This window comes from Lonchura striata, chromosome 19 (assembly GCF_046129695.1).
Source record: "Lonchura striata isolate bLonStr1 chromosome 19, bLonStr1.mat, whole genome shotgun sequence".
NCBI classification, from domain to species: domain Eukaryota; kingdom Metazoa; phylum Chordata; class Aves; order Passeriformes; family Estrildidae; genus Lonchura; species Lonchura striata.
The window spans coordinates 6,221,533-6,232,990 of record NC_134621.1 but is presented as its reverse complement, the minus strand read 5'-3'; the positions used below and the strand labels follow the sequence as shown (position 1 = coordinate 6,232,990).

The window sequence follows — 11,458 nt, the reverse complement described above, 5'->3', positions numbered from 1 at the left end:
CCCCCCGCACGGCGGCTGCCGCAGTGTCCCGCCCGCACAGGGCACCGCTACCGCCCCCAGCCCCTTCCCGCGGGAACCGGGGACCGATCGCTGCCCGATCCCTGCCCCGACCCCTGCCCCGATCCCTGCCCCGATCCCTGCCCCGACCCCTGCTCCAACCCCTGCCCCGATCCCTGCCCCGATCCCCGCCCCGACCCCCGCCCCGATCGCTGCCCCGATTCCTGCCCCGATTCCTGCCCCGATCCCTGCCCCGATCCCTGCCCCGATCGCTGCCCCGATTCCTGCCCCGATTCCTGCCCCGATCTCTGCCCCGATCGCTGCCCGATCCCTGCCCCGATCCCTGCCCCGATCCCTGCCCCGATCGCTGCCCCGATTCCTGCCCCGATCGCTGCCCCGATCCCTGCCCCGATCGCTGCCCCGATTCCTGCCCCGATCCCTGCCCCGATCCCTGCCCCGATTCCTGCCCCGATCGCTGCCCCGACCCCTGCCCCGATCCCTGCCCCGATCGCTGCCCCGATCCCTGCCCCGATCGCTGCCCCGATCCCTGCCCCGATTCCTGCCCCGATTCCTGCCCCGACCCCTGCCCCGATCGCTGCCCCGACCCCTGCCCCGATCGCTGCCCGATCCCCGCCCGGGGAACACCGCACCCATCCAGCGCCTCTTCCCTGAGAGCGGGGTGCCGGGCTCAGCCCTTCCAGCAGTTCAGCCTTGCCTGCTGGATCACGGTTTTTATTTAACAAAAGACACGTAAGGTTATTGTAATAAAAATCTTGTTATCGTACTGTTCTGCTTGTATTTCCTCTTAAAAGGAGGTAATTAAGGTTGTTTGGGGTTTTTTTCTCGTTATACTGTATTAGCTCTTTGAGTCGAACGACCCTTCAACCATTTCACTGAGCTGCTTTGCCCTGAGCATTTTATTGCCTTCAAGAGAATTGAGGATAAAGGATCTGGATGGAAATCCATGCTTGTCCTGGTTTTGCTTCCAAACTGAGAAGAACCTCCCGGGCTCCACTTGGCTGTTCTTGAAAGCAAACAATGAAGATTTTACTTCCCTCGAGGCATTACTTTGCTGCTTGACAGGGAAAAGTTCAGCTTTTTGATAACATGGATTTCCTTATTTGGGATCCCTTGTCTTCACTACAGTCCATCACACATCCATGTGGTACTTTTAGCTCTGGTGAGAGACTCCAGATCTGACCTAAGCATCAATTCAACCAACTTGCTTTCTTGTATTAAGGGTCTTTTTCCATCACACTTTCCAAGAGATCTGATTTGATATTTTAAAAATCCCAATGTCATACATTCTAGCAAGTCCTCCTTGAGGTTATTTTGGAATTAGAGTTTCTGTGTAGTCTCCTGACAATACAAATCCAATTTATTCTCTTGCTTTGATACATATTTATTTAAGATGTTTCATACTACTTAAACAAACTCTAATGCTGTAATCCTCACTATGGCAAAATAATACATAACAATAGAGGAAAGGTCTCCAGAGACAGGATGTTTACAAATATATCAAGTTTAAAGCAGCAATAGGACATCTATTTACAGTCTTGTTAAATCTACGTAATTTAATGATTAAAGCTTAGGACTTGCCCGAAGGTGGGCAAGCACGACTTCCAGCTTTACCAAAGGTCTGTTCTGTGATCTGTGCCAAGTCTTTTAACCTCATTAAATAAAGGTTAACTCTGCCACTTTTGAGATTAATCCATGATTAGCAGAGCAAGTTGTTACTGTATAAATAAGCTTTTGCTGGTTGCAAATTTTACCAAGATCACTTAATTACATTGGAAATTACATGTTTATCTAAAATGTGAAGAAGTAGAGTCTAGACAAACAATTTCCAAAAAATGGACTAACCACAGGAGAGAAGTAAACACCTCCAAAGTTCTCAGTCAGTGAACTAAGTGTAACTGCTGAGCTCAAACCACTTCCACATTACTTAAAACCAGTAGAAATTTTTAAAACAGGCCTGAGACAAAGAACTGACTGTGAATGTCTCCAGACTTCAGGAGAATTTAACACAGCTCCAGCTTTGCTGGTTTGGCCCCAGCTTTAGACTGGTCTCAGCTCACAGTCTCTGTTTTTATCACCCAGAATACTTGGGGTTCTCATCAAAACTCATAATTTATTCTGTGTCCCTCTTGCTCCTTGTAACCAGAGTCCTAACTCTGACATGCTTTGTTGCTTCAGGATATCCTACTCTTCATTTAGCTGAGTGCTGCTATCATTCATCAGTCTTTATATTGATTTCTGTTTTGCTTTAAGGTACAAACCACTATAGAATTAAACTTTCACAAAAATTTCTTCCTCTGGGAAAGTGCCAGTTAAACTCTTCTAAACATGGAGTGATCCAAGGGCTGATTTCCTTTCCTGGTAAATTACAAATCAATTTACTTGGTGGGGGGGGTTAGAGGCATGAGAGAATTGTGTCTTTTGGATGTGTGGACCCAATGGCCTGGCACATCAGAACTACAGAAATATGAAATTTGGGTGATACTGGTGCATGTTAATCCCATCAGGAGCAGAACCTGCTTACTGCTGGGGTGACAGGGGGATCACAGCAGTTGACCCCGTTGGAAGTTGAAGTGAGTTTGACTGGGAAGCAGTGGCAGAAACCTCCTATTGTGACTGGTCCAGAGGTCCCTTGGATTCTGAGCATAGATTTCCTCTGGAGTGGCTATTTCAAAGCACTTTAAATACTAGCTTGGGAGGATGACGATGTCTAAACAAGACTCACAATAAATCCAATATACAGGGCTGGAGTATTTTCTTCTTTGTCATTCCTGCGCAGACTCACTGGCTCAGTACATGAAGGTAAAAGGCAGCACATGTATTTAAAGCACAGTTCCTGCCTTAGAACCAGGCCAAATGAGAGAAAAATAAGTGCAAGGCTCTGCTGCTCTCCAGTGGAGCTGAATGCAATCTCCACTGTTACAATTCCATCTCTTCTCAAGCCTTCTGCCTTTTTTAAAGCACATTTTCATTTCTTTGCTTCTGGACTGCTGCTGGGCCACCAGGTTCCTCTGCTGTACATGTAATATTACCTAATAAAAAATATAGATTTCCCCAAGTCCAAGTTGTATGATAGAAGTTTTACCAGAGGAGGTTTAGAGTGGATACTAGGAAAAAGATCTTCACTGAAAGTGCTGTCAAGCCCTGGCAGAGGCTGCCCAGGGCAATGATGGAGTTACCCTCTCTTGAGGCATCTGAAAAATCTGCAGATGTGGTACTTGGGGATATTGTTTAGTACTTAGCAGTGCTGGGTTAATGGATAGACTTGATGGTCTTAAAGGGTTTTCCCAACTTAAAAAACCCCATTAATGGGGTTAATTATGTGAAACAACTTGGAAAATTTTCAATTGCAGTAAGTATTTTCAAGTTTACTGTAAATGTCTGTTACAGCTCCCATTGTTCCCATGAAAGAATGCATGATCCAGAATGGAACTGAATTTCCAAATCCATGATCCAGAATGGAATTCCCTGTTCCAAATCCTAGGAAAATCAATCTCTCTCAGCAAGTGTAAGATGCCTTCTAAGCTGTATTATTGTAAGAAAACAGGATTTATGATATTATCTGGAGACCTTATTAGAAAGGAAAGGCCTTTTTGCTGCCAGATACCAGCAAACACAGAGCTGTGGGGTCCCAAAATGCAGGAGCTAAAATTCTAACTCCTTCAGTCATCCCTCAGTGAATCACTGGGTCTATTTATGCCTCCAAGGGTGTGATAAACAAATACCCTGGGAGCTGTCAGACCACATTGCCTCACATCTGCCATTCACAGAGGGAACCCCACAATCCAACCAGAGCTCCCCATCCTGGTTCCACGGTAAGGGACTAAAGGGACCAAACCTGCTGTCAGGGCCCCCCAGAGCCTCCACTAATGGCACCAGGGCTTTGATATTCACTCTAAACATTCACTTTGATATTCACTCTAAACATTCACTTTGATATACACTCTAAACATTCACTTTGATATTCAGTCTAGACCTGGGGTATCTAGGCCTGTGTCAGGAATAGTGTGGCCAGCAGCACCAGGGAAGTGACTGTCCGTCTCTTCTTGGCACTGCTGTGTTCAGTTTTGGGCCGTTTGCTTTAAAAAGGATATTGAGGGGCTGGAGTGTGTCCAGAGAAGAGGAACAAGGCTTGTAAAGGGTCTAGAAAATGTCTTATGGGGCTGGGTTTGTTTCGTCTCAAGAAGAGGAGGCTCAGTGGTGACCTCACAGCTCTAGAACTGCTGACAGGAGCATGTAGTGAGGTGGGGATGGGGCTCCTCTGCTGTGCCTGCAGAGAGAAGACCAAAGAAAACAGTCTTAAACTAAGGGAGATTCAGATTAAATATTAGAAAATTTTATTTTTACTGTTTGTGTGGTCAGGGGTTGGAAGGGGTGTGGTGGAATCACCACAGTGGTTAAGAGGCATACCCAGCACTGTGCAATGTGGTTTACTGGTTTAGGAGTTACAGTGGCAGTGCCAGGTGCATGGTCAGACTGGGTGACAGAACAGAATGAACTAGGTGGGACAAGACCTTTGAGACCATCCAGTCCAACCTGACCCAACACCACCTTGTCAGCCAGATTGTCAGCCAGTCTTTTCTTCAACACCTCCCTGTGGGACCCATTCTAATGCACAATCACTCATTCTGTGAAGAATTTCTTCCTAATGTCCAACCTGAACTGGCCTGGCACAGCTTAGGGCTGTGTCCTCGCTCCCTGGTTCAGAGCAGAGCCCGGCCTCAGCTGCTGCACCCTCCTGACAGGAGGAGCTGCAGAGAGGGATAAGATGTGCCCTGAGCCTTTTTCTCTCGGCTGAGCTGCCCACAGCTCCCTCAGCCGCTCCTCGCGGGAAGCGGGCTCCAAACCCTTCCCTAGCCTTGTTGCCCTTTTAAAGGTCTCTTCCAATCCCGACGATTCGGTGATTTGCCGGGATTGGGTGATTTGCCGGGATTGGGTGATTTGCCGGGATTGGGTGACCCCTAACGCGCCTCCCACAGCGCAGCCCTTCCCGCCGCCCGCATCTTCCCCACACGCAGCCGCGGCCCCGCCCCCTCACGCGGGCCCGCCCCCTCACGCGGGCCCGCCCCCTCACGCGGGCCCGCCCCCTCACGCGGGCCCGCCCCCTCACGCGGGCCCGCCCCCTCACGCGGGCCCGCCCCCTCACGCGGGCCCGCCCCGTGACATCACCTGTCGTCCCGTGACGTCACCGCGCCCGCCCCGCCCGCCCCGCCCCGCCCGCCGTCCCGGCAGCCCCGCCCGGCGCGGCGGGTGAGGTCAGAGGCGCGCGCCGCTCCCGCCCGGCCCTGCCGAGGCTCCGCCGCCGGGCGCCGCTCCGAGCCGGGCCCCGCCAGGCCCCGCACAACCCCCGCCGCCATGGAGCTGGCGGACGGCGTGGTGTACCAGGAGGATCCCGGCGGGCCCGGCCCCGCCATGATGTCGGAGCGGGTGTCGGGGCTGGCGGGCTCCATCTACCGCGAGTTCGAGCGGCTCATCGGGCGCTACGACGAGGAGGTGGTGGCCGAGCTGATGCCGCTGGTGGTGGCCGTGTTGGAGAACCTGGACTCGGTGTGCGCGCACAGCCAGGAGACCAGCGTGGAGCTGGAGCTGCTGCGGGACGATAACGAGCAGCTGCTCACGCAGTACGAGCGGGAGAAGGCGCTGCGCAAACAGGCCGAGGAGGTGAGCGCGGCGCCGGGCCGGGCGGCACCTCCCGGGCCTGCCCGGGGCGCAGCGGGCGGCCAGCCCCGGGCTGCTGGAGCTGGGCTCCAGACGCGGCTCGCAGAAGGATGAGGAGGGAGGAATCCCTCCCGCTCCGTGCGGCTCCGTGTGCTTGCCATCCCCTGAGCCGCTCGTCCCGGAGGGATCCCCGGGAGCCGCTGCGCTGCCGCCGGGGCCGCGGAGCGAGCGCGGAACCGGGCGCTGGTTGCGCTGTCACGGCCGCGGAGGGAGGCGGGTTGTCCATTTCTGCGGAAATAGTGACACCACGTCGCAAAAACCATGGGAATACGCAGTGTCTAGGCTGAAGCTCTCGGAGCTGCTGCTTAAAGCTGCAGGCAGCAACAGGTGGTGTGGACTCTCCGGTGACGTCGACTCTGATTTTGGATGTTAGATGTTTTTATTTCAGTGTCGGTACCAAGAATCACTTCAGCATAAGCAAGCTTGTGAGGCATTATCTAATGTGATATTATAAAGCAATAGAATGGGAAGCAGCTGTGCAGGATAACTTCCTCCTGCTCATTGTCTTGCCAAACTCCTGAAGGAAATTGGATTGGCAGCATTATCTGTTTAACATTAACAAGCCATCTTACAAGTGTATTTCCAGACCCCTTGTCCTGTGCTAATCTCTCTGGTTGTGTTTGCCTTCTAAATTTTCCAAAAATCAGAAGAACAACCGCACTGAGGGTGAACACAATATTAACGGTGAAAGCTTAATTTAAAAAACATTAGCCCTGTTTAAATACTTGTTTGTTTCTAAGTGAGTGCAAAATGTTGTCTGCAGATTATTCCAGGACTCCATTTGTTGTGAAGGACTGTGGTCCAGCTCCTGGACTGATAGGTCATTCATCCTCCTTGTCAAACACATGGTGGTTTTATGATGCCATATAGACTCCAGTTAGGGGACTGGAGTTGCCACACTATTTCTAGCACAATGTAAAAGGGTCTTTTAGAAAATATGTTTGCATTGAGAGTAATAGGAAGGGATTGATAAATACTTTCTGAACTAATTAATGAGAAAATCCATCAGGCTTGAAGCGCAGGCAGCATTTCTAAGATCAGAAACAGATCTTGGGCAGCAGGACAGAAGCCGTACCTATGTGAGGATACAGATCATAGGGTTAAGTTTGTTGTTGTAGCTTTTCAGGAACTGTATGTGCCTGTATTTGTTTTGTGCTTCAGTGCCATCTTCATTTCTCTGTGTCATGATAAATTAACTTGAGAGAACAGGCTATGTGCAGTTGAAGAACCAGCATTCATACTGCAAGACACCTGGCTGATGCTTTCCAAAGTGCAGTTAGACCAAAGACTGTATTTTCATGGTAAGCACAAAGGTCATTTTTGTGATGTGCTGAGGTCATTGCACTGTACAGGTGTGGAAGTGTTTGGTACAGCCTGATGTATTCAGGAGAGGCATATGTGTTAGGCATGGTTGTTGAATTATTTTTTTGATGCTGAGATAACCTGATGTGATTTCAATGTGATTGAAATAAAAGGAGGGAACAGAAATTTAACAATATTTCATTGGACAAAAAGTTATTGGCTTAGCACATTTCTTTTGTTTGGGGTTTGCCTGTGTCATGTGGTGGCAAAATTGAGAATTTTGAGCTCCATGTTTAATGTCACCTGTTCATAGAATCACACAATGAATGATTTGGGTTGGAAGGGATCTTAAAGTTTGTGTCACGGGCAGGGACACTGTTGCAACACCAGGCTGCTCCAAGCCCTGTCCAGCCTACCCTTAAGCACATCCAGGGATGAAGCAACCACAGCTTCTCTGGGCAATTAACACACCTTCTTCTACTTTCTGCTTGTTGTTGTAGGAAATTTACTTGTGGCAGTACCTTAATGCACATTAAATAGTTTACTATTTGGGTAGGTGTCTCCTTACCCCATTTTTGTAATTTGCTTTCTTTATTTCCTGTGCTTAAAAAGTGTTACTAAAAATATCTTAAAAGTTGATGCCTGTGGATTTCTGGAATAATTTTTTTTACCATCACCTTGACAGAAGTTCTGGGCCTACTTCTCAACCCTCTGGGTACAGTTTTGATCTTTGTAGTTGCTGCAAAATTACTTGTCTGCCTTTTAATTTGGTAGGTTTTTTGATATCGCTGAAGGAATGGAGGAACCAGCTGCTCTGCTGTTCTCCACTTGGTGACTCTGAGGTAGTCTGTGAGGCCTGCCCCAAAGAAGTGGAAGAGGAACCAGCATTTGTGCTTTTGCTATTGTATACCCTGATAAGAGTTACTTCTGCAGCAATGTGCTGTTTCAGACCTGCACTTGTAGCTGGCATGTGTTTTGTGTGCACTTGGGAAGAGGATAAAAATCTACTCCATTTAGCTATGCCAAATTGGGATATCTTTTAGCTTTTCTGCTGTTGGTGGGATTAAGCTGTTTTTGAAATCTTTGGCAACTGTGAAAAAGGATTTACCACTACTAAAACTGGTTTAAGTCGTAGCATAAACTTGAGGTCTGCTTTTTCTGCTGTTCCCAGAGGTAACTTTCTTTAGAATCTTATGTTGAGTAAACACTGTGCAGTAAGAGTTTAAGTATTTTTAATTTGAGAGAACAGAACCGAGATGCATTTTACAGAAAACTTTCACTCTATTTTATGGCTATCAGGTTGTTTTCATTTTGATGTGTTTTTCTGTCCTCCATGTCCATCTGAACTGGCTTTTTAGGTGATTTTTTTTCCTTCCTGCTCCAAGAAGAACTTGCCATTGGCTGAGAATCTGTTATTGTTGCAATACACATTGCTGAAGGACGTGTCATAGAGTAGTAAAGATTGCCAAGGCCCTGACATCAGATCTGCTTGGCATTGCATCTGGGTCCTGTGACAGGAAAAACAGTCAAGATATGAAGAGACATAAGATGACATAAATATAGGAAGAGATATTTCATTTGGCTAATAATGTGCTACTGAGTGCTTCTGTGGTTGTGTGTAGGACAGAGGGTTCCAAATGTGCTGGGCTGTTGTGTAGTCTGAGTTCTTATTTATTCCAGAAATCTCTGCAAGCTTTCAAGTAGGTTTAAAATTGATCACATAAAGATTTTTGAGTTTAGTTTCTGAGGGACTTCTTCACACCTTTTATATGAGGTCTTTAAGAACAGGTTGGACAAAGATCTGAAATGACACATGTGATCCTACCTGGAGAAAATGGGATGGATTAAATGGGAGTTGCCAAACATGCCTGATGAAGGTATTGCAGGTTGGGTTTCAGTTGCAGGCACGTGCAGGAGGAGCTGTGCATCACATCCTGTGTTACACCTCAACATAGCCTAATCAAAATTAGGATCCAGACATCCAATGCTGAGCATCAGAACCTGGAAACAAGAATGACCTTTTAAGGATTATTCCAGCTGTATTTTCTGTCATCTTACATAATCTGGTCTGATTGTTTTAAAGACACGTTGGTGTCCTTCAGCTTTGCTCTTAAAAAAAGAAGTACCAAAAATCTCACTTCTCACACTTCTCATAAGGGTTGTAAGATACATCTTTGTGGCCCAAACAGGACATCACTTAAAATGGGAAAGCTAGATTTTTGTCTGCCTCAGTCTTTTGAATAACCAGTAGCTGGGGTTGAGATGAGAGGATGACTGTTGAGTACCTAACGTATTCCTACATATGCTGCTGGATTTACATTAAACAGTACAGGAGATAAGTAGTATTTGAGTGTATTGTCAATGTAAATGAAAAAAAAAAAGTATTTTAATATGAGTGCTCAGGCTGTCTTTGGCTGCTGTGGTGATTTATCTCACTAGTTCTCTGCCATACTTACGCAGGCTGAGTCAGGGTGTGATGATCAATCTGCTGGGGCTGTACCTGTGATTATACTATCACCAGACAGAGAAATGAAACCAAATAAAAATATTCAAAGTCCAAAGTTCTGAATCCCATGATCTGATCAAGTATAGTTTACAGCAGGGGAGGGAAAAATATTCAGCTGTAATTACAGAAATGCTTTAAAGTATAGTAAAGTAGATTTGAACTTTAATAAAATGAAGGTAAACTAGTGGAAGGTAACAAAACCTTTCTAGGCAAGAGTAGTTTTTCCACTTGCAGTTGAAGAGCTTGAGAGGACATACAAAATTATATCTATCTGTAGTTTCATGAGTAACAGTGACATTAATGGCTCTGAATGGCTGTTTGTTATTAATGAGTATAATTGTCCCTGGCCTTTAGCAACCTATGACACATTTTTGGGAAATCATCAGAGAAACAACTAAACAAAGATGTTACAGTTCTATAATTCTTATTTCATGTTTTCCCATGTTTAGTGTAACAAACTTCCCATGTTTAGTGTAACTTCAGCCCCAGTGCCAAATTTACTTTGAAGCCCTTTTTGAAAAGGGAGTCTGCCAAGAATAGGCCAGACATGACTTGAATATTAAAGGGGCAAAAGTCTTGAATCAATTACTACAAAGAAGACATGAAACAAGCTTAAACATTGAGGTTTTCAAATTACATTGACTAATTAATATTTCCAAACTTTGTGTGGAGGGGGTAGAAAGATTTCTGCACATCTGTGTTTGAAGAGGGACTTTTTGATGGCAGCACCCAAAGTGGAGCTACCTGGGCTATGTCAGCTGTTCCTCAATTGTTGTGGTTTAGTTTCAAGCAGTCATATGAGCACCATGCCCAGTCCTGTGATAGCTGTGCAGAGCTTGTCTGAAAGGAACTCTTGTTTCACTTCATAGGTTTTGATGCATTTCTACATCTGAAGTACTTTTTAGTCAGAACTTCTTCTGATGACCCTGTTCAACTGAAGCCCTTTTCATAAGGTTATGAATTCCTGCTTTTGTAAAAGCTCTAAAACACAATGGCTACAATGTAATAATAGTTCAATAAGAGTTACTATATGACCATTAGAAATATTTTTCCCACTAAATTTTCCTAACAATACATAGGAAAAGATACTCAAATCAAATTACTGTTTTCAAGTTGCTGCCTTCATTGTCTCCGTTCTTTCATGTGGTCTTCAGCAGTCTTTGCCCCTTTAATTGTTGTGGGTGTTTGGGATTTTTTTCCTGCAGAGGTTTCTGGTCTGCTTCTTCTCCCTGTTCTGTGAGCCTTCTGCAACACTTGTGTTGGTGGCCTTGTCTTCTCTTGCAATGCAGAGCATAGAGTACTGCATGACCTAAAACATCCTTGGCTTTTAGAAGTATTCTTTGTGCCAGCAATACATGTTGAATTTCTTGACTTCTTGAGTAAGATAAATAGCAAAAAAAAAAAAAAAAAAAATGCTTTCAAAGCTGCTATAATGATGTGTTGGTAATTCTTATGTTAGAGAATGTAAACACTGATGCATTCACCAGTGAATTCCAGATTATGGGGAGTCACAAGTGTGGTAAACCAAGGAAACAGAAGGTGGTGGTGATCAGCACAGTTTTCTGTCCAATTGACAGATTGTAGATTGTTATTAAGGATTTGATGAAGACAATAAGAATTTATAGCAGAATTGGGTGGGAGTGGAAAAGATATCAAATAATTTTGGTTGGCACTACTGTTGGTGTTTCCCTTTTACTGTGTTTGTACCTTTGTGGCTTGTGGGTGAAAATAGCTTCACTGATGATCAGTCAGACTAAGGATACCAAGACTCCCTGTGTTCACATGCACTGTTGGTAGTTGTTGTACATTAAGTTAGACAATAATGAAATCATTCATATTTATGTTAATCCCAAGCAGGTTCTCTGGAGTGGCTGGCACTTGGTTGAAAGTTATTGCACAATATAACCTATACTGGGT

The 11,458-nt window shown here is 46.1% G+C and overlaps 1 protein-coding gene across 4 annotated transcripts in view; it reads left to right on the top strand.

The window, feature by feature from the left end:
• Positions 1 to 5,295: 5,295 nt before the first annotated feature.
• SPAG9 (sperm associated antigen 9) overlaps positions 5,296 to 11,458 on the top strand; it is a 59,081-nt gene continuing 52,918 nt past the window's right edge. For 2 of the 4 annotated variants that reach the window (XM_077787367.1, XM_021555104.3), the window contains exon 1: positions 5,296 to 5,676. In XM_077787367.1, the coding sequence (XP_077643493.1) occupies positions 5,371 to 5,676 (306 nt within the window). In that variant the 5' untranslated portion in view covers positions 5,296 to 5,370. The remainder of the gene's footprint in view (positions 5,677 to 11,458) is intronic. The other 2 variants (XM_021555142.2, XM_021555122.2) reach the window with 1 other exon arrangement.